Source organism: Vespa mandarinia, chromosome 13 (genome assembly GCF_050613455.1).
Source record: "Vespa mandarinia isolate Hongniang chromosome 13, ASM5061345v1, whole genome shotgun sequence".
NCBI lineage: Eukaryota > Metazoa > Arthropoda > Insecta > Hymenoptera > Vespidae > Vespa > Vespa mandarinia.
The window spans coordinates 4,677,501-4,705,391 of record NC_140822.1 but is presented as its reverse complement, the minus strand read 5'-3'; the positions used below and the strand labels follow the sequence as shown (position 1 = coordinate 4,705,391).

General features: G+C 26.7%; 1 protein-coding gene across 3 annotated transcripts in view; it reads left to right on the top strand.

Annotated features, from left to right (window-relative positions):
* The window catches only part of dachs (unconventional myosin-IXb-like dachs), a 109,615-nt gene that overhangs the window by 24,638 nt on the left and 57,086 nt on the right, over nucleotides 1-27,891 (top strand). For all 3 annotated transcript variants that reach the window (XM_085660949.1, XM_085660948.1, XM_085660950.1), the window contains exon 2: nucleotides 11,234-12,675. In XM_085660949.1, coding sequence (XP_085517075.1) covers nucleotides 12,273-12,675 — 403 coding nt within the window. In that variant the 5' untranslated portion in view covers nucleotides 11,234-12,272. The remainder of the gene's footprint in view (nucleotides 1-11,233; nucleotides 12,676-27,891) is intronic.

The window sequence follows — 27,891 nt, the reverse complement described above, 5'->3', positions numbered from 1 at the left end:
TCTTAGATTTTCATTAGAAGTGTCTGTAAATTGGTCGATAAATAATATTGGGATCATTAGAATTTTTTATCTGAATAAATAACGTTATAATATAACATGTAGTTTAGTGTATATTATAATATTGTTCAATATAAGTAGTATAGAAATTTTTAGTATCATATATATATGTCTATATATATATATATATATATATATATATATATAATACAATATTATATAGTATAGTGTACTATAGTATCTCATATTGGTTTGTATCTATTAATAAAATATTAATTAATATATTGGGTTTTGTCAAAAAGTAATGTCGGGATTTTTAGTACTTTATATCTAAATAAATAACATTATACTGTGATATAGTGTATCGTAGTATTGTACATATTAAGATGTATTTACTAATAAAATAATAATTTGAGCTAAAAGTAAAAAATGTAATGCGAATTTGAATATATAGATATAATTCTCCGTTTAATTAAATGTAAAATAGTAAAAGTATTTATAATAATCCAATAAATATCATTGCATTTTTATATTTAAATTATAATTATTAATAATGTACTCGTGGGAGGTATATTAATAAAAAATTGAACATTAATAATGTAAACTTTTAAATATGAAAATATAAAGAATAAATGTTATTGTATTTTTATATTTAAATTATAATTATTAATAATATAGTCATGAGAGGTATAATACTCAACAAAATTGAACATTAATTATGCTAATTAGTTGTTAATTTATTTGGATTTGTCTATAATAATAATTTTTAAATATATCAAATGATGGATATATATATATATATATATATATATATATACTTATACATATATAGTAAGTTTTAATATATATTGTATTTTAATATATATTTAGGTATTAGTATTAAACGAAATATTTAAAAACAATAAAATTAATAAAAACTCGGTCCTTAGAATCGAAGATAAATTAGTAGAGTCACGATTTAAATTTAAAAAAAAAATGGTAATACGATTATCGATGAAGCGTAGCATGATTAATTACGAGTTTACGAGTTATCGATGTCTCTTCTCTTTCAAGCGAATCCTGCCGAACGAGTTGTAATGGCTGATGAAAAGTTTCGAGGATCAATTGATCCTCGTCGAAGCTCGTTAATTCGCAAAGTTCAAACTTCAAAGTTCAAGATCTTATCTCACCGATCAACTTCTTCTTTATGTGGAAAGTAAAAAAGAACTTCAATATTATTGTTTATTATAGATCATTCATATAGGCATATAATAATAAGTATTTTTTTTATAATTATTATTTTTTAAATATTTGTATTAATTGTTTATGTAAAAAAATATTTGACAATATAATTGTAAAAATTCATTCAAGCGTCACTCACATTTGTTTGTTATTTATGAATATTTAATTTTTTTATTTTATCAAATTAATATAATTACATAATTAATAATGTAATTTGTAACTTGTATTATTAAAGTTTTTAGAAAATTTACTTGCAACTAATTTATTGCAAATTTAATTAAATAATTAATAAAAAAGGAAAAAAGATAATAGAGATTTAAACGTGTACAAAAATTCAAACAAAATGGTATTCAATGTATTCAACAAATTAATCAACATTAAACGAACAAAGATAAATCCAAATAAAGCGTTACAATCTATTTTCATCGTTAAAAACCATCATTGATCATATTATTGTTTAATATTGTAAACAATTAATCTTAGCAATATCATAATTAACAAAATAAGAATTTAATATTAATTATTATTTTAAAATTAAATATTTTACAATATGCACAGAGGCATATATAATTTCACAAATTAAGAAGAAAAAGTTTGTAATCCTCTTTTAAATTGATTAATTTATTATACTCTTTTAAATTGACTTATTTATTATACATTATCATAATACGACTAATGATAATTTATAATAAATAAGTATATGACACTTTATGAAAGAAAAAAATATAAATATTCACAAAGTACGTGAGTATACATAGAAAAGATATATGGATAAAGCATAACTATCTAAGAAAAAAAAAAAATATCTTTTAATGCGTTTGCCGACGTAGTAATAAGAAATAATTGCTTGATATATACTTTTCAAGATATACTATAGTTCATTTCGAACTGAGATATCTTTTAAACGATGCTTACTGGATTATACCTAATGGCATAACGAATCTCCATCGCGATTTTATATTTCTAATCCTATTAACCATAGAGTAGAGCGAACCTTTAAAATCGGTTACGGTTATGAAGAGATCGGCCGACATAACGTATGTATCACACTGTCTCCTCTTTCGGAGGATCGTATTCGTAATATTCCTCCTCGTGCTATGAGAATATTTTTTCCTTTGGTAACGTGATATTTCCTCGACAGAGACGGAGATCGTTTTTCTCTTTTTTTTTTTTTTTTTTTTTTTAAATAAAATGAAATAAAATAAAGGAGAAGAAAAAAGATGAAGAAACAAAAAAAAACAGGATTAACACAGGTATATACGGACAGAAAAGAGAATTACTTTGGACGATCTTATACAATCGTCTTTGAAAAGATGAGGAGACAGGAGACGCAGAGAGAGAGAGAGAGAGAGAGAGAGAGAGAGAGAGAGAGAGAGAGAAGAAAGAGGAAGGGGGAAAGGAAAGGCGAAGGAAAGAGAAACACGTGATCGTTAATCCTTTTTCAAGAGTGTGTAAGTACGTCTAATAAATTGGATAAACCTGATGATATTATATTATAGAGAGTGTAACAGTCCGTTGGAATGGATTAGTTTTGAAGAGAGAAAATGAGGGAAGATATGGAGGTGGAAGGGGGATGAAAAAGGCGGATGGCCTTGACGTATAAAAAAAGATAACGAAGATGTTGACAACAAAGGAGGAGAAAAAAAAATGACAAGGACGATGAACGAAAATAAAATGAAAAGAAACAAAAGGAAAAAAGAGAAGAGACAAGAAAGAAAAAGGAAGAATGCAAAAGAAGAAAAAAATGTAAAAAAAAAAGAAAAAAAAAAAGAGAATAAAGAAAAAAAGAAACAAATGCAACGATCGAGCCTCGTCGAATCGTTGAAGAATCATATAGAGGTTGAACCAAACCACCCCCAATTTAGCCGTCCGGGGGTGGATCTTAAGAGCAATAATGAAGAAGATGAAAAAGGGAATGGTGGATGAGGAGGAGGGGGGAAGAGAGGGGGAGAGTGAAGGATGATAGACGAGTCGATACGTTCCCACGCGTTCTCGCGGATGAGAGCTGAGAAGCCTAAAAGCCGTTGGGTCCATTCTTCTATCTTTTTCTCTCTCTCTCTCTCTCTCTCCCTTCCTCCCTCTTTCACTCTATCTATATATCTCTTTCTCTCTCTTTCTCACCCTTTTCATAGTGGGCGGTTGTAAGGCCTGAGGGGCTCAAGCGAGTCCCTAATCACAGCCTCGACTAACGCTCTCCTACGCATTCGAAGAGAGAAAAAGCGAAAGCGAGAGAAAGAGAGAGGGAGAGCGAGAGGGAGAAGGAGAGAGAGAGAGAGAGAGAGAGAGAAAGAGAAAGAGTGAGAGAGAGAGAGATGGTGGGTGGGTGAACACATGCGATCTTCTTAAACGCGTTCGCACTCGGTCGTGCGCTCGCGAGCACCCGCTAAAAGCCGAGTAATGCGAACGTTCTTAAATACACGCCGTTAAATCTCTTCGTTCTTTTATCTTCTTTCCTTCTCAGGAGATTTTACTTCGCTCTCACGCCTATCTTTCTCTCTCTCTCTTTCTTTCTTATTTTCTCCTTCTCTTTCTATAATAACATGCGCACGCACACGAGTCTTACAAACTCGTTTTAGACAAAATTAACTCGTATACTGTAGAGTACCATACTCGAGGCGTTATTTTATATGTATATTTTATGTATATATATATATATATGTAGGTAAGCATGTTTATATTTGTTAATAAATTTTACATTATTTTAATATATCTATATAAAATATAGAAATATTTATTAATTATGGAAAATAACTTCTAATTTTTGTTGATATATATATATATATATATAATTTTCATATAAATAAAAAATGTAAAAAGAAAAGTATAACCTTCATATAGATGTATAAATGTATTCGTATATATGTGTATGAAAATTTTATAAATATAATACGTGGTCACAAATAAGTGTAAGTCAATGTAATTATCAAAGAGAAAAGAGGACCAGATTCGTATTTCCTTTCTTTTTTTTTTTTTTTTTTAAATTATCTAGTCTGTCATACAAGATTTTTTTAATTTCTTAAAATTTCCTTCTTTCTGTTTCTTTTTTTTTTATATTTCAATTACACTTTCATTGATATAATTAATAATAAAAAATATGAACATGATTTATATATATATATATATATATATATATATATATATGCACACACATACATATACACATATATTTTCTTGGCATTTACTTCGATATTAAGTCACAGTTCACGTAGAAGACGAATTTAACGCGCATTAGCGCGCGATAAATTTCAAGTCGCTGGCTGGCCAAAGAGCAAAGGCAGGGCGGCACCGTGACACGCCGTTCCTCTTTTGCACTCACAACCTCGTTATGTTCCTCCTTACGTAATCGCCAAGCCATCACGAGTGGTAATCGATACGGAAGACATCTATCATCCGGTCTTTCCCTCGACTCCATTGGAACATACATCTCAACAGGAGTGAGAGTCTTATTTTGCGTAAATATTCGATATAAGAAGAGGAATAAGAAGAATATCAAAGAATAAAAAAGGTAGAGAGAAGAAGTGAGAGAGAGAGAAGAAATGAGAGAGAAAAGAAATGAGAGAGAGAGAGAGAGAGAGAGAGAGAGAGGAAGAAAAAAATAAAACAAAAAATATGAAAAAAAGAAGTAAAAGAAGAAAACAATTATGGAAAATATATCTCATACAATTTTATCGCACTACATACGTACGATCATTTTAACGAAAGCGTTGAAATTATGTTAAAACGAATGAATTTATTATAATAATTCTTTCATTCGAAAATTAGTCAATTCTCTTCCAACGAAAGAGAAAGAGAGAGAGAGAGAGAGAGAGAGAGAGAGACCGATAATAAAAGAGAAGGGGGAGGGTAATAAAACAAAAAATAGAAAAAATAAGAAAATAAAAGAAAAAAATAATCGTTGAAAACAAATTTCATGAAATTTTATCGCTTGAAAGCGTTGAAATTATGTTAAAAAGAATTAATCTATCAAAATCGTTCTTGCATTCGAAAATTAGTCGATTCTCCTCCAAGAGAGAAAAAGAGAGAGAGAGAGAGAAAGAGAGATGAATGGATTGTAGCATGATTAGTTTAAGATAAAAGATAATAATAAAATGTAAGGATTAAGTGTTAATTGTTGTAGGATTATTATTGAAATGAAAATTGATTTTTGATATGAAAGAAAAGAAAATAATTTCAATGACTATAAGGATCAAAAATTTGTTAATATTGTGTTGGCTAATAATTAATATCGGTGTTATCATTTTACGTTTAAAAAAATGACACTAGTATTAAAATATAATATTGGCCAATAAGTAATTAAGAAACTTGTAGTATTTTATATTCAAAGAAAACAACAGCATACTTATTTATGTATTGTATATACATATATATCTTCTTTTAAATAAACAATATTAATCTTACAATAGTATAGTACTGTTCGGAATTAGTCTTATTTTATATCTAAATATAGGTATATAAATATATAAATCAACAGTAATTAAATAAGCAACACTAGTATAACAAGAATAATATAATTTTGAACTAACCAATAAATAATATTGGAATTTATTATTGGTATTGTGTATTTAAATAAATAATATAAGTAACAATATTACACTAATTTATAGCGATATTATATTGACTTTAAATATTCAATAAGTAACATCGGAATTTATGTATGTATGTGTGCGTGTGTGTTCGTGCAATTTTTTTTATATTACTGCTAATCTTACATTGGCCAATAAAAAACATAGAAAAAAAAATGTTCAATACTTTAACATTATACCAGACTCGAAGATTGGACAATAAATAAAGCATCAAAATTGTTTCTTTTTCTTTTTTCTGTTTAACATCTTTATAAATAAACAATGCTAATGTCTACAACAAGAATAATGTAATACGAATAAAATTTGTATTATATTATGCATTTAAATAAACAATACAAGTTATAATGCTATATTTGTCTTCGATTGGCTATTAATTTACACGTTTGGAATTAGTATTATTTTATATAAAAAGAAAAAAAAACAAGAAATTCTAAATAAACAATCCATAACAAGAATAGTTTAATACGAATTTTGAACTCATGATGCAAAATCTTTTTCATCGTAAAAGAGAATTAAAATGTACGCTAATTGAAGTATTCAAAATGTTTATACATCCATTATGAATAATCGACGAATTAACAACGAAATAAGAAAGAAAATCGATCGACGATATAATGATGATTAGAAATTAATAATGAATTAATTTAAAACTATTAATTCTATTAGATTATTTCTCGTCGTGGTTTCATTTTCAAATATATTTCATAAATCGAAACGATACTATATTAAAGTTCGATCCGAAAATAAATACTATTAATATATGATTGATTCATTCAATGGAAAGGAATCGTATAAATTCATATCGATTGAAAATAGTTAATGCGTTAAAATTCATCCTCGCGTTAGCACACCACTCACGGAATCGTGCGAATCGATAAAAGTGAGGCGTTCGCGCGCGCAATAGAGTGGCATAATCGAGAGATGAATAGATCAGGAGGATGAAGGTGTACGATTTACCATACACATACATTGTATGAACTTACATATACACACACACATACGTATACTCGCACATACGGATACACGCATACTCTCACATATCTCGATATTCCTCGATTATTCCCTTCTCTCGACGGTAACTCGCATTCGAAATCGTCCTATCGTCGATCAGTGGGACCAATTTCGAACGGTACCTCGGTCCTTTGATTGCTTATCCATCATATGACGCTTAGATCGTTATGGCTTATTTATGCGCATGAACTTCTTCCACTCTGTTCATCTCTTGTAAGTACTTCCCAGGAAGAACTTATTGTATGTAGTATAAGTCACTTAATACCATATATTTTCAATACAATTTATAAGTATTATGTTTATATGGTAAATATAGTAGAATGATAAAATGTGTGAATTCAATTATCTACTATTTTAATTATTACATTTTTTCAAATTATGCATTTTATACAAAATCTTTATATATCAAGCTGCAATAACGATTGATTTGATATTAACAATGATTATTGCGAAAAATAATTAACAATATTTACTTAATAATTAACAAATTGAATATATTATATAAATTTTATTTTATTAAGGTGCTATTTTATAAATTAAAATTTCTTTTTTTTTTATTTTAATAAGGTGCTATTCAATAAATTTTATATTATTAAGGTGCAATTATTAATATGTCATTTGATCTATACATTTTCATTTCTATATTATTATTATATAAATGGTAAAATATAAATTCGATCGTTGGTTTAATTACAATTTATAATTTATATATTTTATATAAAATCGTTTATTATATATTTTAGAAATTTGCAATAATGACTGATTAGATATTAACAATGATTATAGAGCAAAATAACTAGTTTATCAAATCAAATTGATAAAAATATACATTAAATTTTATTAAATATTAATTTGATTTTATTAAGGATGTTTTTAATAATATTTTATTTAATCTATGTTTTCAATTCTATATTATCATTATATGAATAATAAAATATAAATTCGATCATTATCTTAATAATTATCATTTTCAAATAATATTTCAAATAAAATTAAATGAAAAATCATTAACAATGATTATTGTGCAAAATAGTTATTAAATTATAATTAAAATTGAGCATATTGTATAAATTTTGTTAAATAATTTTTATTGTTAAGATCAAAATTGTTCAAATTAATAATCATTTTTCTCTTTTTGTCTACTTAGAAAAAAAAAAAACAAAGAAAGAAATAATTTCTTGTCCAATAATTAGATAATGTCAGAATTTTTATCGTTTATCTAAACATAAACAATACTAGTAATTTTTTTTATTAGAAATTCGGATATTACTTATAGACCAATCCAAGAATACTATACTCTCATTATATTACTATTTATTCATTGTTATATTTATTATTGTTATTTATTCATTTATTTATTTAGTATACTATTATTGCAACATAATAATATTAATACTAATATTGTATATGTTATTTATTTATTCAATGTATTACCTAATGATCTTTTATTTCGATATAAAATAGAACAAACAAACATGAAAATTTTGAAATTATTTATTCGTCAATCAAATATTTTTATAATCCACGATACACTTAAAGATCTAATATAATGTTTAAAGACTGCTTGTCAATGTGGTAAAAGAGAAAAACATTGATTTCGATGCGATCGATAGATCATTCTCGGTGTTCTCGATCGGCTACTGGCCCCGAGCGAGTCGGAACGAGGAGAGAAAGAAATAGACTGTTGTCGCACGTTGAGAATAATAATTTTCACGGGAATGTATTTCCCAAGACAAGATCTACTTTATCGATAATGGTATCGATTCAGTTCCTTCGATCTCTCTCTCTCTTTCTCTCACTCCCTCTCTCTCTATTTCAACAACCCGGAAATTCAAGTAGAATCGATCTACCGATCGATCGATCGATCGATCGATCAGTTGACGTGAACGGGCGTCGTTCTTTCCACGCCTGTGTAAATTGAAAAATCTCGTGCGATCAAGCGAATCAACTTTCTTGATCGTGATTCTTTGGTATCGAGGAAGAAAGAGAAAGAAAGAAAGAAAGAAAGAGAGAGAGAGAGAGAGAAAGAGAGAGACAAAGAAAGAGAAAGAGAAATACTGGTGTCCGAGGAAACCTGCTAGAGCATGAAAGTGCGACTTAAATTACTTTCCTCGTGATTCCGCTTAACAATGTGGAAGTCAGTTTGCCTACTTCGTTTGAGAGTAAATGAAGATTCAGAGAAAAAGAGTGAGATATATATCGTGATAAAACAATAGAAAGAAAGAGAGAAAAATATAGAAGTAACAAGGCAAAAATAGAAATACAGAGAAAAATTCAAAAAAGAAAGAATAAAGAGAGGAAGAGAGAAAGATAAAGAGAGATAGATAGATAGAGAGGTTAATCAAGAAAGTGAGTAAATCATGAACAATTTTGTTTATTAATTAATATATTTATTTATCAAATAATGATAATATTATATTTTTAATGAGTTCATAATAATTAAATATGCATTATTGATTAGAAATATGAAACGCTTTATAATTTTAACAATGTATTAGTTTAGATAATAATTAATGACGTAATTTCTAATACTTTATATACAAATGAAATAGCAACGTGTAAATAAATAAAAAAAAAAAAAAAAGAAAATACTAAAATAATAACAATATTATAATCTCTTATATACAAGTATAATATAATAGTATTTTACAAGCAGAATATAATATTATAATATAATATTTTATGTAGAAGTATAACAATAATTTTATAAATAAAAAATATTGGTATTATCACAATAATATAGTATTGAATTGACTATTAATTAATGCTTGATATCTTTGTGTCTAAATGAAATTACACATTTAAATAATCGAGAGTATGTAAAAAAATAACGTACCACAATAGTATAGTACTGAAATTGGCTATTAATTAATATTTATAGTATTTTATATTCAAATAAGATAAGAATGTCTAAATAAACAAGAATAGTATAGTAAAAAATTATATTACAATATTACAGTATTGCATTAGTTACTTGTTAATATCCAATATATTTATATCAAAATAAAACAATAACATGTAAATAAACGACGATAGTATAATAAAACAAAAAAAGGCATATGTCAATATAGTACAAGTATAGTATTGTATTGATTTTTAATTAATATTTATATTAGTTTATATACAAATAAAACAAGAACATCGTAATAAACTAGAGTAATATAGCAAAAACGAACATAATACAATATTATGATATTGTATTGATTATTAATTTTTATATTCAAATAAAACAATTAGTTTAACAATAGTAGTATAATAAAAAATGAACATATAAACAAACTCTATAATACTAATATACTAATATTTATAATATTATTTATAATACTGTCTATAATACTAGTTTATTTTTAATATTACCTATAATACCAATAATGTCGTGAACAACATATGGTATTAAATTTAGTAAAATATTATTGCAGACAAAATTCAATACGATTGTAAAATGATCGTTGTCGTATCATTTTTGAAAGATTTTTATTTTCTAACGAAAGAAAGGATAACAAAGACACATCCTCCGTAACTAATGTAATGACGGTTAACGTCAGAAATATGATAATTAGATAAACGTGATAAATAGGAATAGGGTATGATGAAAGGTCTTGTTGAATAATTTTCCCAAGATAATCTATCGTCCCACGGACAGTGGTGATGGTGGTGATGCTGGTGATGATGCTGGTAGTGGTGTTGGTGTTGGTTATGGTAGGGTGAGTGTAATTTCGCGATTTGTCAGTCGATAAATCGTTTCCGCCGATCTACCGTTTCGTATTCCCATTGTCAAGTGAAAATGTAGAGTAGTAACGATGGTATTGCTAGTAATGGTGATTGTGGCGGCTGGTTATTGTGTCATTGTTGGAACCCGCACTCGAAAATGGAAATGGTCATGTCGTTAAATAGTCCTACAAAATCCTCCCATAATCCCCGATAATCTCGAACGCTATAAACCGTACAAAACTGACCGGCATTTTAACTTTCTACCTAACGAAAACGAGAGCACTTGGTGATTGGCTGATGTTTGTATGAATTTTTTCTTTTTCTTTTTTTTTTTTTTTTTTTTTTTTTTTGATTTGTTTCGCCAGGAGTAAAATTGTCGTGTAATCGATTTAAGTGTTTTCCTATTAACAAGTTAAAAAAGAAAAAAAAAGTAGTTACCTATAAATACATATGTGTATTATATATAGAAATAAAAATAAACTAGGAATAAAATTTAAATTAAACGTAAAACAAATGTCGCATTAAGTAATCAAAATGTAGTAGTAAAAGTTATATATAATATTAGATCAATGATTTTAAATTATGAATAATAATTAAAATAGAATTTACTTTAATATCGATCGTTGTTTTCAATTCGTATCGACTCTCGATCTTGTCTTCATCTTCGTTTTAAAACACAAATTGAAATATACCAAAATTTTGATTTACAGAAATTGGAGGGAATACATTTCAACAAGGTGAAAAATGATCGGACGTAAACGATATTCAGAAATTCAGAAAGGATGATGAAAATCGGTTGGACTTTGGAAATATACCTCGTGGTTCGAATTTAAGAAGAAACGGGATAGTAAAACAAAAAAGGGGAAGAAAGAAGAAGAAGAAGAAGAAGAAGAAGAAAGAAAAGAAAAGAAAAGAAAAGGAAAAAAAACAGTAAAAATGAAAAGAAAAAGGTCTCTGGTTATCGAATCCTGTTAGCAAGAAAGAGCGTCTCTCTTTTCTTGAATCCATCGAGTGAGATGCGGATCGAGAGGATCGGTATTAGAGTCCAAGGAAACTAGATCGATTTACGATTCCGCGGTGCAGAAAAAGAATGAAATAAGAAAAGAAAGAAAGAAAATAGTAGGAGTTTGGAATTCTTGGCACGTAGCCGCGTAGGACGCTTTTGAAATTCAAGGAGAAGCTTCCCGCTATCGTTTCAGCAGAGGAAACCGAAGAGGAGAGTCTCTATCTTCGAATTTGCTGGATGGAAAGGAAGAAGAAGAAGGAAAGACGAAGGAGAAGAAAGAGAAAGAAAATGATGGAGAACTCGAAGACTTGGTTCAATTAACGGTTCACCTGGAGAAAAAGTAAAGAAAGAAAAAGAAAAAGAAAAAGAAAAAGAAAAAAAAAAGAAAGAAAGGAAGAAAAAAAAAGCGAAAAGGAAATAAGAAAAGGAGAAAAAATCGAAAGAAAAAACAACCAAAGGAAAGTCGTCGTAATAAGGGTTGATCATGTTTAAATTAGATCTGAGCGATTAGCTATCAGGCATAGTCACAAGTTTTTTTATTTCTTTTTATTTTGTTTTTCTTTTTTTTTTATTTATTTTTTTTTGTCATTCATTCATTATTCATCTCGTTCGTTCATCGTCTCGTGAAATTTTGTATGGTCATTCGAAATCACGTTATTCATGCCATTGATCGAATTTTTCGTTTTCATCCAAAATGGCGGCGGACTTATTTTCCGCGATAGCAAAGTATTAGAAGAAAGCGAATGGGTATACGAGCGCGTTCCAATAATCTCGTCGAGAAGGAACGAAAAGGTGAAAGGGACGTAAACGTGCTCGCAAATCCTGCGAGAATTACTAATATGTGCTTTGGAGGCTTGCCGCGAACCGGAAGTCGCGATTGGCTCGCCAATTTTGAACCTGGTATGGGCATGCTCTTACCAGATGAAACCTACGAGGAACGTTCCTCGTTTAACTCGATCAGCAATAATACTACTGAGGATCTTTTTGACGATATCGATGAATTCGAAGCGGCCAAGGCATTAGCCGTTTTGCAAAAGTGCGATGACTTTTTGAAGAGGCACGGTATCAGACCAGAATTCTTCTGCAGACATCGGGAGAGGTTGGCACTACAAAGTTGGCTACTTCAAAAGTCGAAGTTGTCTTCCGGTGAGTTAGATTTGTTTTCCTTATATTGTTTCTTTATTCTTTTTTTTTTATCTTTTTCATCTCGTACAATTTAATCAATTATTATTTTTCTACTCTTATTGTTTTCATTGGTACTGATAGTTGTTATCGATTAATATCATTTAGTTCAAAAAATATTTTGATTCGTTTATCATTTATAGACGTTTAAATAAATTGTTGAAAATCAATTATGCCGTATAATTTTGATAATGAAATAAAGATAAAATTTGCTTTTCTTTTTCTTTTTTTTTTTTTTTATCGTTTTTAATTCATACAAATCGAAGCACATCTTTAAAATAATTAATTATTTTCAAAGAAATGGTTTCTTATACGTAAAAATTGATGATTTTTTCTTACACAAAATTTTCTTACGAACTATTTATTTTTTTTCCTTTTTCTGTTTTTTTTTTTTTTTTTTTACAAACAATTTGTTACGAAAAAATAATTTTTCTTGAAACATTGATTGATTTCGATGGACTATCAATTTGTAAGAAATCAATAATCTCGATGATAGTATTTTTTCTTCTTAACTATGTAACTATACTGAACTATATTTAACGGACGTATCATGCGAATACCGTCACGCATCCCTATAATTGATTTAAATGCCAGAGCATTAAGCGAGAATATTCTCGTGCTCGGATAAACTATAAATGTAAAGCTTCATTTTGTCCAGCGCGTGCACGTTAATTGCAATGTCGTTTACCTTTGTCGCGACGATTACCTCCATTTACATGCTCCGATGTTTATTTCCAGCGCAAACATTTTACGTTAGGTTTGCAATTTTGGCAATTTTGTTTACTCTCTATATTTTTCTTTTCGAATTTGTTGAAATCAAGGACATTACTTTTCAAACACTAACATCATCTTTTTATTTTTTTTCTTTATTTACTTTCTTTATAAACTTTGTCGTTTACTTGCAATCAAATATTTTCTTGTATTTTCCTTTCTTTTCTTTTCTTTTTTTTTTTTTTTTTTTTTTTTTTAATGAATTCTCCATCAACAACGTCCATTAAAAAATTTTTGTTTTCTTCTTTATTTCTTTTCTCTTCTTTTTTATTTGTTTAAATTTGAGAAACTATAGAGATAGTTAGTTTAAGTTTATCTGTTTATGTTAATTCGTTGTTTTTTTTTTTTATTGTCATGTCTTTTTTGTAAAATCATGAATTTTTGTGAAATTATGAAAGTATTAGCCAAGTACTATTATTGGTTTATTACTATCCTTATATAGCTATAGAAGATCGATTCTAGTTATGTTTAATACGTGATCTACGATTGTCTCTCTCTCTCTCTCTCTCTCTCTCTTTCTTTCTTTCTCTCTCTTTCTCTCTCTTTCTCTCTTTCTATATCTACGCGTAACGAGTTATGGAACTCGAAACATCGAAATATTACATCGTGTATTTCGACGCAGCAGTTTAAGAGCAAGTGCATACTACAACTATATCATCATCAAGAGTAGGAGAGTTAACGTAGCGAGGAACTAGTTGCTCGTATCAGCAAGAGACCAGAGTAACACCAGAGCATTCATGGTAATATTGTCTAACACGCAGGACGCGTGCACGCGAACTTTTGCAAATGTTATTGGTATATATATATATATATATATATATATATATATATATATATATATTATATAGGGTGACTCGTTTTAAATGATATGACCAAATACATGTGATCTCATTGATTTCGTAAATAAATGTTTCAAATAAAACCATCTAGGTTTTCAGAGGAGAAATATAACACGCAGATATTTCATGGAGGACTATTCTGTTGTCAAGATATGGAAATTTCATATAACAATTTCTTTTTTTTTTTTTTTTTTTTCTTTTTTTTTTTTTGATTCATGAAAATCGATATTTTGGAAATCGAACAAAAATTGTAAAGAATACTCAACGAACGAATACCCATAATACATACAAATACCCATAAGGTATCTTTTCATCGATATTTCATTGAGTTGCGATGCGTTTAATCAGAATAATGTTAGTTATGACTGTTCATGGCCACAGCGCTTTAAATGATTACAACTTTAAAAGTATTTCTTGTGTCGAAAAATATTATTGTGATTAGAAAGTTTGTTAAATTATTGAAATGTTATAATCAGATGAATTGTCAATGAAAATTTTTCACAAATTTTCTTGATCTTAAAATATTGATTGGAATTAAAAAATAAAATTATTACGAATCCCGTATCTTGACAACAGCGTGCGTCCTCTACGAAATATCTAGAATATATTTTTATATTAAATATTTAGAATATATTTATATATTGTTAATATATAGATTATTTTTTTTTTTTGATAATTTGATAACTTTTATTCGTAACTTTTTCGTTTAATTTTAAAATCAATAACTTCAAAAATATTTGGCTACATCGTTTGAAATAAGACATCCTGTATATAATATATACACACACACACACACATACACACACGGACACACACCTACACACACCTACACACACCTACACACACCTACACACACCTACATACACACACACGCACACACACACACACACACACATATATATATATATATATACGTTTACAATCGTACATAGATCGGTAATATCGCATGATCGTTTAAAGGATTTCTATGTTCGTACGAACTGGGAAATTATCGGGAAACTTGGTCGTTTTTCTTATCGAATTATCGACCCTTCCGGGAAAATGTAGATATAAACGAGTATATTCCGAAGATCGAAACTCATACACGTACTTTAAAACCCGTTTACTCGGTTATTTCTCTGTTAATACATTAATATTTTGAATACATTTTTTTTCTTCCTTCTTCTTCTTCTTCTTCTTCTTCTTATTTATTCTTTCATCTTATTTTTTTCTTGTATCCTTTCCTATATCCTATTTCATATATCGTGAAAATATGATAATACTTTAATGTTTTATGCGATTGTTAATAAGGCCAAAGAAATTGTTTGCATCGATCTTATGCTGATAAAATTGATGGTGCGATGATTAATTTTTATATAAAAAAAATATCGTAATTAATTGAAATAAATAATTAAATAATTAATAATGGAATTAATATTAACGATATTGTGATATAATATTTTATGTTAATGAAAAATAAATAGATAATATTGAAATGAGAGTATTATTCTTTTTAAATATTTTTAAGAGTGATTATATTTCCTTATGAAACAAAAAGGAAAATAATTGTCCCGACATGATCTGACGTACATTAGAGGAAAAAAATAGAAAAGTATTTTGTTATCGTTAAAATTAACAATTTCAACAATATACTGTTCTTCAAATAAACAATATCTACATATATATAGAATATCCACTTATAAATTTCCGAAAAAATATAAACGCAAAAAAAAAAAATTGAAATTAGAACAAAGTTTATTAAAAAAAAATGTTTACTTTTTTATTCGTGAGTTTTCAAATTTTTTTTTTTTTTTTAAATTGATACCTATAATATTTTTTCTTTTTGCATATTCATATAACAGTGATCATTTATAATTAAAATCATATATAATAAAAAAAATTGCTATTATGCATTTTTTACGAGATAGTCGACATTTTAACGATTGACTAACAAATTCATACTATATTGTAATTCATATTCTATGCTAGACAAATATATTATTTACAAATTATATTTTTTTAATGAGGTGAAGTTAAGCGAGTCTGTTCGACATAATCAAAATATTATTAAAATTTTATGTAGTTCTGATGATTGTTTTTCTAATTATCGTACGAATAAATAGTTATATATTTTAATACTTCAATCGATTATCTTCTAAATAGTAGTATTAGATGCATAGTAATAATTTTTTATTTGAAAAATTATTTCATCGCCATTATTAAATAATCATTATTGTATAAATATATCAAAAAAAAAAAAGAAATATTATAGGTATCCATGTTAACCATCATAACTCGAAAAGGTTATTAGTATTAGAAAAAGAAAAAGAAAAAAAATGTTTATACATGGACTTTGTAGATAACCATGCAAATTTCTTTTATTTAACGTATAAATACATATATTTACATAATTTAGTAAATACATATATAAATACATATACATATATATATATATATATATACATACATATATATATATATATATATATATATATATATGTATGTATGTATATTTTGTCTAATAAAAATGAACAAAATATTTTGTATTGTACTTACGGAGAGTTATCAAGTATCGATCTTAAATTTGGGAAAAAATCGATTTAATTAGAAAATTATCATTTACAGATAATTGCTTTAGTAATAGTGAATTTCGAAGGTTCTTAATCATCGAGCAACAAGTACGGTGGATCAGGTGGAGAGAGCATAACAAGATCCGACGGGAAGCTAATCGCGTCTCTTTATCGCGTCAGACATAGTAGTATAATAGTTTCAATGAATCTCGCGAACGAGAGATAGGAAAAATAAGAGAGAGAGAGAGAGAGAGAGAGAGAGAAAGATTTAAAGCATAAGAGAAAAGTCATGGCATCCTTACCGGATATTATAGTATTGGTTTCTATCCATCTTAATGAGAGAGGCAAAGTCAACTAGTCTTAAGGATTATTTCAAAGAATCGAACAATGAACGTTTTAGATGATCGTCGAATATTTTTATTTACTAAAACAATTTTTGATACTTGATTCGAGAGATATCCACAATTTATTTATTTATTTATTTATTTATTTTTCATTTTTACATCATTTTTGTTTGCATTATATCGTTACGTATTTTTAAAAAATTGAATAAAATAATTTGTCTGATATGTTTCTTCATATGTAAAGAAAAAAAAAATTTTTATTTATTTTTAAGAAGCATAAATATATATATATATATATATATATATATATATATTAATTGATATAATAATTAAATATAATTACATGAAACAAATATAGTACGTTAAATATATATTATATTAATATAGAAGTACTAAATGTAGGTAGTATATAAAAAAAAAAAAGAAAAATAAATAATCATAATAATAATTTGGTATACCACATCAAATTATAAGTACAATAGAAAATATAAAAAAATATAGTAAACTTTATATCTCTGATGGTACACAAAATAAATCGCAAATATCTACGACGCGTTTTAATATTTATTAACAAAAATTGTTAATCGATCTTTTTTATAAAAAAAAAAAAAACAAAAAAAAATACTCCTTCATAAACTTATTCTTCAATAAACTTATCCTTGGATTGGAATTTTTCTTTTCTTTTTCTTTGTTTTTTGTTTTTTTAACTTTCACGAACTTATCAAATGTATCAATAGTGAGAAGCTTTTATTAGAGTGTATCGCAATGGCGGTAAAAAAAAAAAGGAAGAAATAAAGAAAAAAGATGAAAGTGGATATATAAGTACATCGACGCAGATTCAAAGGAGATTTGCTGTTCTACTCGAGAACTTCTTTAAAGGGCTGAGGATTCGCCCTTTTACGTACTTCAGAAAGTCAGTATAAAGGAAAGTTTGGTTTACAGTTAGCATTTCTTTCTTTCTTTCAAAAAGCTCGACTATCATTAGAAGTTCATTGAATTTCTTCTTTCTTTTTTTTTTTCTTTCTTCCTTCTTTTTTTTTATCTTTTTTATTTCTTTCAGAAGCATAAAAATATCTAATTTTTTTATGCGAAGCTTTTATAATTACGTCAAGTATTTTCTATTTTCTAGATTTAACGAAAATATAGCAATTATCTTATTTATAGATTTATAGATTTAAAAATTTTACATAAAAAAAAAAAAATAAAATAATAATTCAGAAATTCTAATAGTTTAACTCGTGTCTGAATTCGTTTTTAGTACGAATAAATTGTACTTTGAAGTAATTACATTTAATATAATTTGATCAATTAAATAATTAGCTTTTTAATTAACTAATGAATTTATAATATTTAACTAAACAAACAATTTTAAGCTAACTTTCAACTTGATAAATAAATAATTTTAGTATTACGATACATACATATATGGTATATTTCAATAGTTTATTATTATCAATAAATACTATACAACACTAATAAATAATATTAATATTTGTATTAGCATTAAAAATACTAACACTACTAAACAACATTAGAATTTTTTCGTACAAATAATACTTTTGTTTTTTGAATATAAAACATATTTCAAATATCAATACTTCCTCGATTTAATTACAGATTGGCCCAAACATTCTTAGATAATTTTTAAATTCAATTACACGTTTACGAAATTTTTTAAGCCAATTTAATTTTTTCTTTTTTTTTTTTTTTTTTTTAGATCATAGAAAAGTTTCTCGGCATGTAATGTTTAAAATCTGGAAAACAATTAGTCTGCAAAAAGTCTCGAAGAAGGTTAATCGATTTAAAAAATCGTTTAAAAACTTTTGACCCATCAGGGGTAAACTTTTGACCCAATCAGTAGATTAAATTAATATTTTAAGCGGGTCTTTAAGAAATTTACAATTTTTTCATCCTTCATATTGCTTAAATTAATTATTCCAAGAAATAGATAATATCAGAAATACACAGATAATTTAATCGCAGGAAATGGATGAAGAAAAAGAAAAAAAATAAATGAAAGAATTTGATAGGTTAACGAAATAATTTCCGTAAGATCGATCGTACCAAACTCGGTTTATCTCGATCAGAATATTCAAATTAGAATTTTGATTCTGCTAGCTTACGGAAGCCTATTTTCCGTCTCTATCTGTCTCGTAATGGTAAAGCGTACCATTCACGCGACTCAGTAACGCGTAAGCATGGCTATCTTGTGATCGTAATAAATCAACGGGAGACCTAATTAAGCGAGGACCAGACCTATAATGGAAGCTTCATTATCGTCGAGTCACCGCTAATTACGCGGGTCCGCGGCTGACAGCCTAAACGTAAGTTTACGCATTTATTATGAACGAGTTCGTCAAGTGAAATGATAGAAATTTTATTCTTTTTCTCTTTTTTTATTTTTATTAAATTTCCGTATAATTCTCATGATTCTTGGAAATATTTACGATTAAGTAGATCACTGTAGATCTATGATTTTGAAATGTAAAAATTTTCGTACGAATTCTTATTTATGTAATATGTACTTATAGTATATATATAAATATATATAATATATATATATACTATATTCTTATTATATTATATATTTGTATACTATAAATATGTATATTCTTATAGTATTGGATATATACATATAATAAATATTTTATACGTATATTTGAATAAATAATACTATAATAGTATTATTTTTTTCTGTAAAATATTGTAGAAAAGACGAAATATTAATAAATAATATCAAATATTAGAGAAATATTACATACAACATTAAAATTAACGAGTAGTTCGAGAAATGATTTCTCCAAAGTTAAGAGTTTGTTAGAAATTTTTTTCTAATGTAGTGTCGAAAGTATCTATTTTAACAATATTAGTACTTATTTTCGATAAAAAATATTATGCAATACTAATAAACAATATTTATTTTTTATTAGTTTTAAAAAGTACTATGCAATATTAATTTAATGAGTAGTTCAATCAATGATAGTTTGGTAATTTTTTAAAAGTTAAAAATTTTCTAGGTAATGTAAAATAACAAATATCTAAATAAATAATATTAGTAATAATAATAATAATAATAATATATATATATATATATATATATATAAAGTATTATACAACATTAATAAATGCAACACTCGAATTTTATTAATACAAATATCGTAAAATACTAATAAAAAATATTAGTATTTCATTAATAGTAAAAGTTACAGTATAATATTAATATTTTACTAATGCTAGGAAATCAATAAATTTCTGTTTAATAAAACGAGAGTAATATTTCATTATTAGTAGGAAATACGATACAACACGCTAAAGAGTATTTCACTAATATTAAAAAATATTATACAGGTTGGTCCTTCAAAAGTGTCTAGGTGGATCAAAAGTTCTTAAATGATTTTAAAAATCAATTATTCTTTTTCGATACTTATTAGGCTTATAGTTAAACTTTTACTTTTACAAAAGACAAGTATAATAAGGCTTTTAGTTTTATAAGTTAGGCTTGTAGATTCGCAATTCGAAAAAAATTAATCTAAAAAGTCTTCAAAAAGTGTAATTGATTTTTAAAATCATCTAAGGACTTTTGCTTATTATATAACACAATTATAACATTATATGTCAAAATAAACAATATTAATATTCTTTGTTTCAAATAATCCATTAATATATTATTATTATTATTATTATTATTATTATTATTCTCCTATTTATTGGGATATTAAATTGATTAAACGAGTTTCCAAAAAAATTTAATCTTCTCTTCAATATTAAAAAATATTCTCGTTCTAAAACACATTTTTAATATAACCGCCCTCTGAACTCACTTACGTTTACGTGCGTGTGAATGTATATGTTTAGTGTTTCGAAATATTTTTTTAACTGTAGGGGTGATCACTGTTAGAGATACTATCAGTGGTATTATATGCACCCTCTGTTGTTTCTACATTCTTTACACACGCCATTGGCGTGTATACTTTTCTTTTCCACGATATTTGTATTAAATGTTATTGTTGTTATAGGTATTGAAATGTCAATAAGGTAAGTTATTTTGTCCCGCTTGTGTATAGACGTAAGATCCCATCGATCGTATTTCATTATTCCGTCTATGTAATGTAATCGTTGTATCCAAGTATAATTTGTAGTCTTCTATTTCTATGATTGTTCGTGATATGTACACAGAATATGGTATATAGCTTTTTTCAGGTTATATTTGTTGACTATTGTTTTGTTTAATATTTTAGTTGTATTTTAGTGTCTGTCTGTATATTCTATTCCTGTCATTAATTCATATCTTTCAATTATGTGGTCTATTGTTTCCCATTGTTATTTGCATTTTCAGCATTTGTTCGTTTGTACGTTTGAATTCTTTCATTATCTATTCTTGGTGGTTCTTTATTGCTATTACTTATTGGCTCTTTATGGCTATTGCGAATTCCTCTATTTCCGTGAATAATTTGCCATTTTGTGACCATATATATGCGTCCGTTTTGTTTACGTATTCATTGTCTATTACATAGCGATATTTAGCGGGTAGATTTTTTAATAATGATCTTCGAAGATTTTTTTTCTCTTCGTCTATTTTAGATTTTATTTTATCCGAAAGACATTGAGCTTAGGTATATCATAAAAAAAGAGTAGTGTTACCGGTAGTGTTAGCTTTTTGATTTGTAGGAATTTGAATTCTCCCGCCTGGTAGTTCGGCATCCAGTCATTTCTCTATTTTATCGTACCGGTTGGCTAAGCTAGGTCAATGGAGTAAAGCCGTATCGGATTTTGGTGTTGGTGAAAATTGATTTTATTCCACGACGTAGTATCGACGCTAGACTATGCCGATCCACGTTTCCACTGCTCGTTCGCCATTTAACCACGATATCAATTTCCATAATAAATGTATCCATAAATTTCCATGATAAATAACAACACTGTAACTACGTAGTTACGAACCGAGAAAAAGAGAGGGGAAGTGTATATATGCATATGTGTATGTGTATTTGTATGTTCATGTATGTGTTTTTTCCAAATTTTTTCATTTGATTTACACCATGGCCATTGCAATTTGGAGGAATACAGCTGTTACGTTCCACTTCATTTCATACCACATGTTACCAAGATTACTATTCTGTACCGTAGTATAATAATAATTATTATTATATTATATATTTGTTGTTTTTGTTTATATATTTAATTTCTTCGAATATCGTGAAATTTTAATGGTAAGAAAGTAATTCAAAATTCTTCTTGACAAAAACCTCGTTGATTAATTACTTCTTTAGTACGTTCAATGTCTTAACAGTTATTTGTTTTCATATAACGTACAAGTTAGTCTTTAAAATCTGTCATAGTAGTTAATATACTTCCTGCTACAAATGATATTTAGTTTTTTCACATGTTTAATAATACTTAATTAACAATTTTTCAATAAAATTTCAAAAAATCAATAAAATTTTTATTTATATTTTGTCAATATAATTATTAATCTGATTTCGTAAAATAATTCAGTTTATTTATAATAATTTTTAGCTTATTTAATTTTAACGTATATTAATCAGTTTTGTAATTTATTTTACTAATATACTTGATAATACTAAATTAACAATGTGATGAATACAAAATATTATTAACTCACGTCAACGACAAATTTATCAACTTAATTTCACAAAATCTTTTCATTTATTCGTTATTTACATTTTATTTAATATTTATTTAATAAAAATAACAAAAGAACTACTTTCAATTAAAATATTTTCTTTTAAATCATAATATCTGTAAAAGTGATTTTCTATTTTTATTCTAATTTCAATTGTCGATTCTTCTTTTTGAATCATAAAATTCGTAAAAATGTTTTTTCCAATTTTTATATAATTTCGATTGAACGATCGATTATTTTCTTTCGATTTTGAAATCCATAATACTTGAAATAATTATTAATAATAAGTAATAGATTTTGATAATTTTTCTCTAATTTTGATTTATCAATTCATATCTTTTTCTTATTCTTAAAATTCGTAACAATAACTTTTCTAATTATTTTTTTATAATTTCGATCGATCCTACTTTCTTGCACACAAAATCCCTAATAAGGTTAATTCTCATTTTTTCTTCATTTTATTTTCTAATTCGATTGAACGATCGACATTCTCTTTTCGTACATTGAATTCGATACGAGAGAAACGAGAGAAAGAAAAGAGGAAAAGATAGAAAGAGAAAAAGAGAGAGGGGGAAACATAGAGAAAGACAGAAAAAGAAGGAGAGAATGAGAGAGAAAGAGAAAAAGAGAGAAAGAGAGAGAGAGAGAGAGAGAGAGAGAGAGAGAGAAGAGAAGAGAAATCTTGTACGACGATCGAAGGATGTCAGGTTGGGGGCGTAGCGAAGTTTTATCGGAATTTATTAGCGACGGGAAATCGACGAAGAGCTCGTAATGACCGAGGCATTACTAATGGGAAGGCGTGGAAGGGGATCTGTCGGAAGGGGTTGCAAAAAAGGGCGGAACTGGCTGCCAACGCAACAGAACGTCGATGTAGAAGCAAACAAAACGCTAAGAAAGAGAGAAAGAGAAAGAAAAAGAGAAAGAGAAAGAGAAAGAGAAAGAGAGAGAGAGAGAGAGAGAAAGAAAGAGAGAGGAAAAGAGAGAGACTGAACGAATGAGAGAGAGAAAGAGAGAGAGAGCGAATGAGTGGGAAAGAGAGAGAGAGAGAGAGAGAGAGAGAGAGAGAGAGTGAGAGTGAGAGAGGTGTGTATGTGTGTTGCTCCCATAAATCACGTCGCGTATGCACCATCTTTCTCACTCCTCTTGCATCCTTCTTTTATCTTTCTTATTCTTTTCTTTTTCTTTTTTTCTTTCTTTTTTTTTTCATTCTTTCTGTTTCTTTTATTATTAACAATGGAAAATCTTTTATCAGGGCATACATTTTCGATATCTTTCTATCAAATTCGTTTTCTTCTCTTGTCTCGAGTTCTTCTTTTTATCGTAATAGTTGTTGTTGTTATTAAATTTTGTTTGTTTGTTTTGTTGTTATAAAATCTTTTAATTTCTTTTGTTTAACGTGTTATCATCTTTTAATCTTATGACGAATAATTGGATAAATAACAATTACTTGGGAATCTTTCATAGATGTTAAAAAAACTATTTCTTTTTTATTTGATTCTCCAAGATTATTTTACCTTTCATTCGATAAAATTTATTATTTTTAATTTTATTTATTTATTTGATTTAGATTTATTATTTTTTTTTTCTTTTTCCTTTTCGGTTTCATCGTTTAATGGAAGATTTAATAAACGTTGAATATATACACATATATTGATTTTATCTATCCATTTTTCCCTTCGATATTTTTAATTCTTTGATAAATAAATAAATAAATAAATAAATAAATAAATAAATAAATAAATAAATAAATAAATAAATAAATAAATAAATAAATAAATAATAAAATGAAAATATTGATCAAAGGAAATTTTTAATGAACTATCGACAATCTTATTTTATTATTTATTTATTTATTTATATCCTTTTTCTCTTCATACGCGTATTAAATATATATTTGAGATTAAAACATTGTAAACGAGCTTTTAAAATTTGTTTTCAACTATAAAGAACTTGTTTCTCTCTTTTTTCTTTCAAATATAAAAGCACGCCTAAGAAGAATATATAATAGTTCAGTTTTAATTTATCCTCCCTCTATCACGGATTTTAAAGGACCTTTTAAACAAATATCTCATATGTCATTAGAAATCAAATTAATATCATATATCTGTATTGTCATATTACATTATTATTTAAATTTTATATAATCCTATTGAGGAATTAATTTCGATGGATGATGAATTATAAAAAAAAAAATAGGATAACAAATGAATAGAAACTTTATAAACCATAAAGATTGACCATTAAATATTATAATAATATTATTATACAATATATTGTAATGTAGTCATATATGACTATATGATATTAATATTTAAAAAAAAAAAAGAGCATTATATTATATATTTAGTATAGTTTATCGTTAGTAAATAAAAAAAAAAATAAGAAGATAAATAACAAATCAATATGCAGATAGTTTAGAACAAAATTTAACTTATCCTTCTTTCGAAATAAATGATTTAATGTTCGCTTGAAAAAAAAAAGAACGACGAAAAAAGAATATATTTTCATAATAAAATGACCCTAAACGTAAATAAAACTTAATGAACTTTCCTCGGAGTAAGATATCCTTTCATTAGGACCTTTTTAATGACCAGTAATATAATACATTCCATTGGTTGTTCGCAAGGAACACGTTCTTGTCATCGACAACTAAAAAATACCATGGAATTTTATAGCTCAAATTTTTTTATGGCATTTTATACTATCCCTTTTCTATCTAAGATTTAGGTCAGAAATGATCAAAGCAAACGTCCCAAGTTGTAAGACAATATTTTATTACAAATAGTTAACATCAGCCGAACGATTTTATGATTTATTTAAAATCAACAAACTCATGTTTGATATTAAAAAAAAAAAAAAAAAAAAAAAAAAAAAAATAAGAAATTACATATATCGGATCATAATAATTCCGTTCATTGCCGGACTTTTTACGGAGAAGGAAGAATTATAGTAATACAGTGTGTGAGTACTCAGTCCTATTGAGTTAAGTAGCGAGTTTAATCGACGTAGATAAAGGGAAAGAGTACTTTGAAAGGACTCCCTCGTACCGCGATCGAGATATTCGATCGTCAGTAAATTGACCCTTCCAACCGAGAAACCTCTTCTCTCTCTCTCTCTCTCTCTCTCTCTCTCTCTCTCTCACACACACACACACATATACAAATACAGAAACAGACATACGTATTTTCTCAAGCATGATTCTTCCGCGAAGTCCAATAGGGTCTCTAATCAATCGTACGATCGCGTGAGACATGTACGAAGGAACTTTGGCACCGCATTAATTACTCACCTCTAACAATGGTGCAATAATTAACAATTACGCAGTCTGATAATTATATACTCGGTTTGTTGAATTATCGTCCGCTTTATTCCCCCTTTTCCTTGGTATTACCACTTTTCAATACATAGATACATATGTATGCAAATGTGTTCTGTTGTAACGTTTCTAGAAATCGTTTTTTTTAGAATCGATGAGAATTCGAAGTATATTTCTTCTATTCTTTTTTTTTAATTTTAGGAACGCCGATTCAATAGTTAAAAATTCCATAAATTGATTTCATTCCTCGATAATATAGACGCTTTCGTTGGCTTTGTTCTAATGTTTTCAGGAATTATTTATGAGATTGATCAGAATTTGAAGTATTATATTTTTGATTTATTATTTTGACAATAACGATTCGATAGTTAATAAATTGCATAAATCGACTTTATTCCTCGATAATGTTTGTACGAGTACCGTTGCTTTTTTTTTTTCTTTTTGTGTAGAATCGATTAAAATTAGAAGAATTTTTTTTTTCTTTTTCGTTCAAATATCCTGAAAAAATGACGTAATAATTAACGATCATTTTAATCTGATAATTTAATAAATCTTTTTCTCATAAGTACGTACATATGTATATAGATAGAACTTTGAATAGAGTAATATAAGTAAAGTTTTACAAACTACTTTTATCTACTTTAATTCCATTTATTTGTCTTATTTAATACATTTTTTCAATAAACTCATTTAACGTTTCATGATTATGTTTCTTCAATTTAATTAGAACGCTCAGCAATATATATATATTTTTTTTTTCATTAATGATTTTTATGAGAAATATAAAAACGATATTATCTACTGTAGATAATTATTAATGATTGAAAAAGAGACTATAGAAAATATTTATATATATATATATATATATATATATATATATATATTTATTTATTTGCTTTTATAACATTTATCTAATTTTTTATTAGATAAGTTAACCTAAGGATATAATCGTTATGTGAGGTAAATAGGCGCGAAGAAACTCGCACTCAATCGAAAAAGAATTACGAAAGCTTTGAGCGTAGTTCGAAGGACTCGAAACCGGATCGGCACTTATAGGTACGATCACGACGTGCTCCGATTACAACGATCGCTAGTATCGAGCTATGTTTTTTTTTTCTTTCCTTATCTACCATAAAATAAAAAGAATAAGTAAATTTAACATATCGACGTTATTGTCGATAACAAAAATACGATACCATCATAGAAGTAGATAAAGTTAAATCAATGAAATATTTAGATGATTTGAATAGAGTCCGATTATCTTAAATAATATTGAGAGATTATTATTAATGTAATGATAAGAAATCCGACAACGGTTAATGTCGTGTCTGTGTATGCGTTAAAATAATAAAAAATGTCCCATTAATTTATATAATTATGTTTTTCGTCGGCCGATATGTATTGTCAAAATTTGTAATATTTTATATCTTCGAATGTGTATAATGTCTGTTCAGTTTTTTTGTTTTTCTATTTAAATAAATAACATCAGATATAGTATAATATTATAGTAAATAGACGATATTAATATATAGTAAATATTTTATGTCTAAATTAAAAGCACTTATAAAACATTTCAAATATTATATTATATTATATAGACAATACTAATACAGCAATTTATATTTAAATAAATAAAATTAAAATATTATACTAAATAAAGAACACTAATATAATATTTTATAAATCTGAATAAAAAATATTAATATTATAATATTAT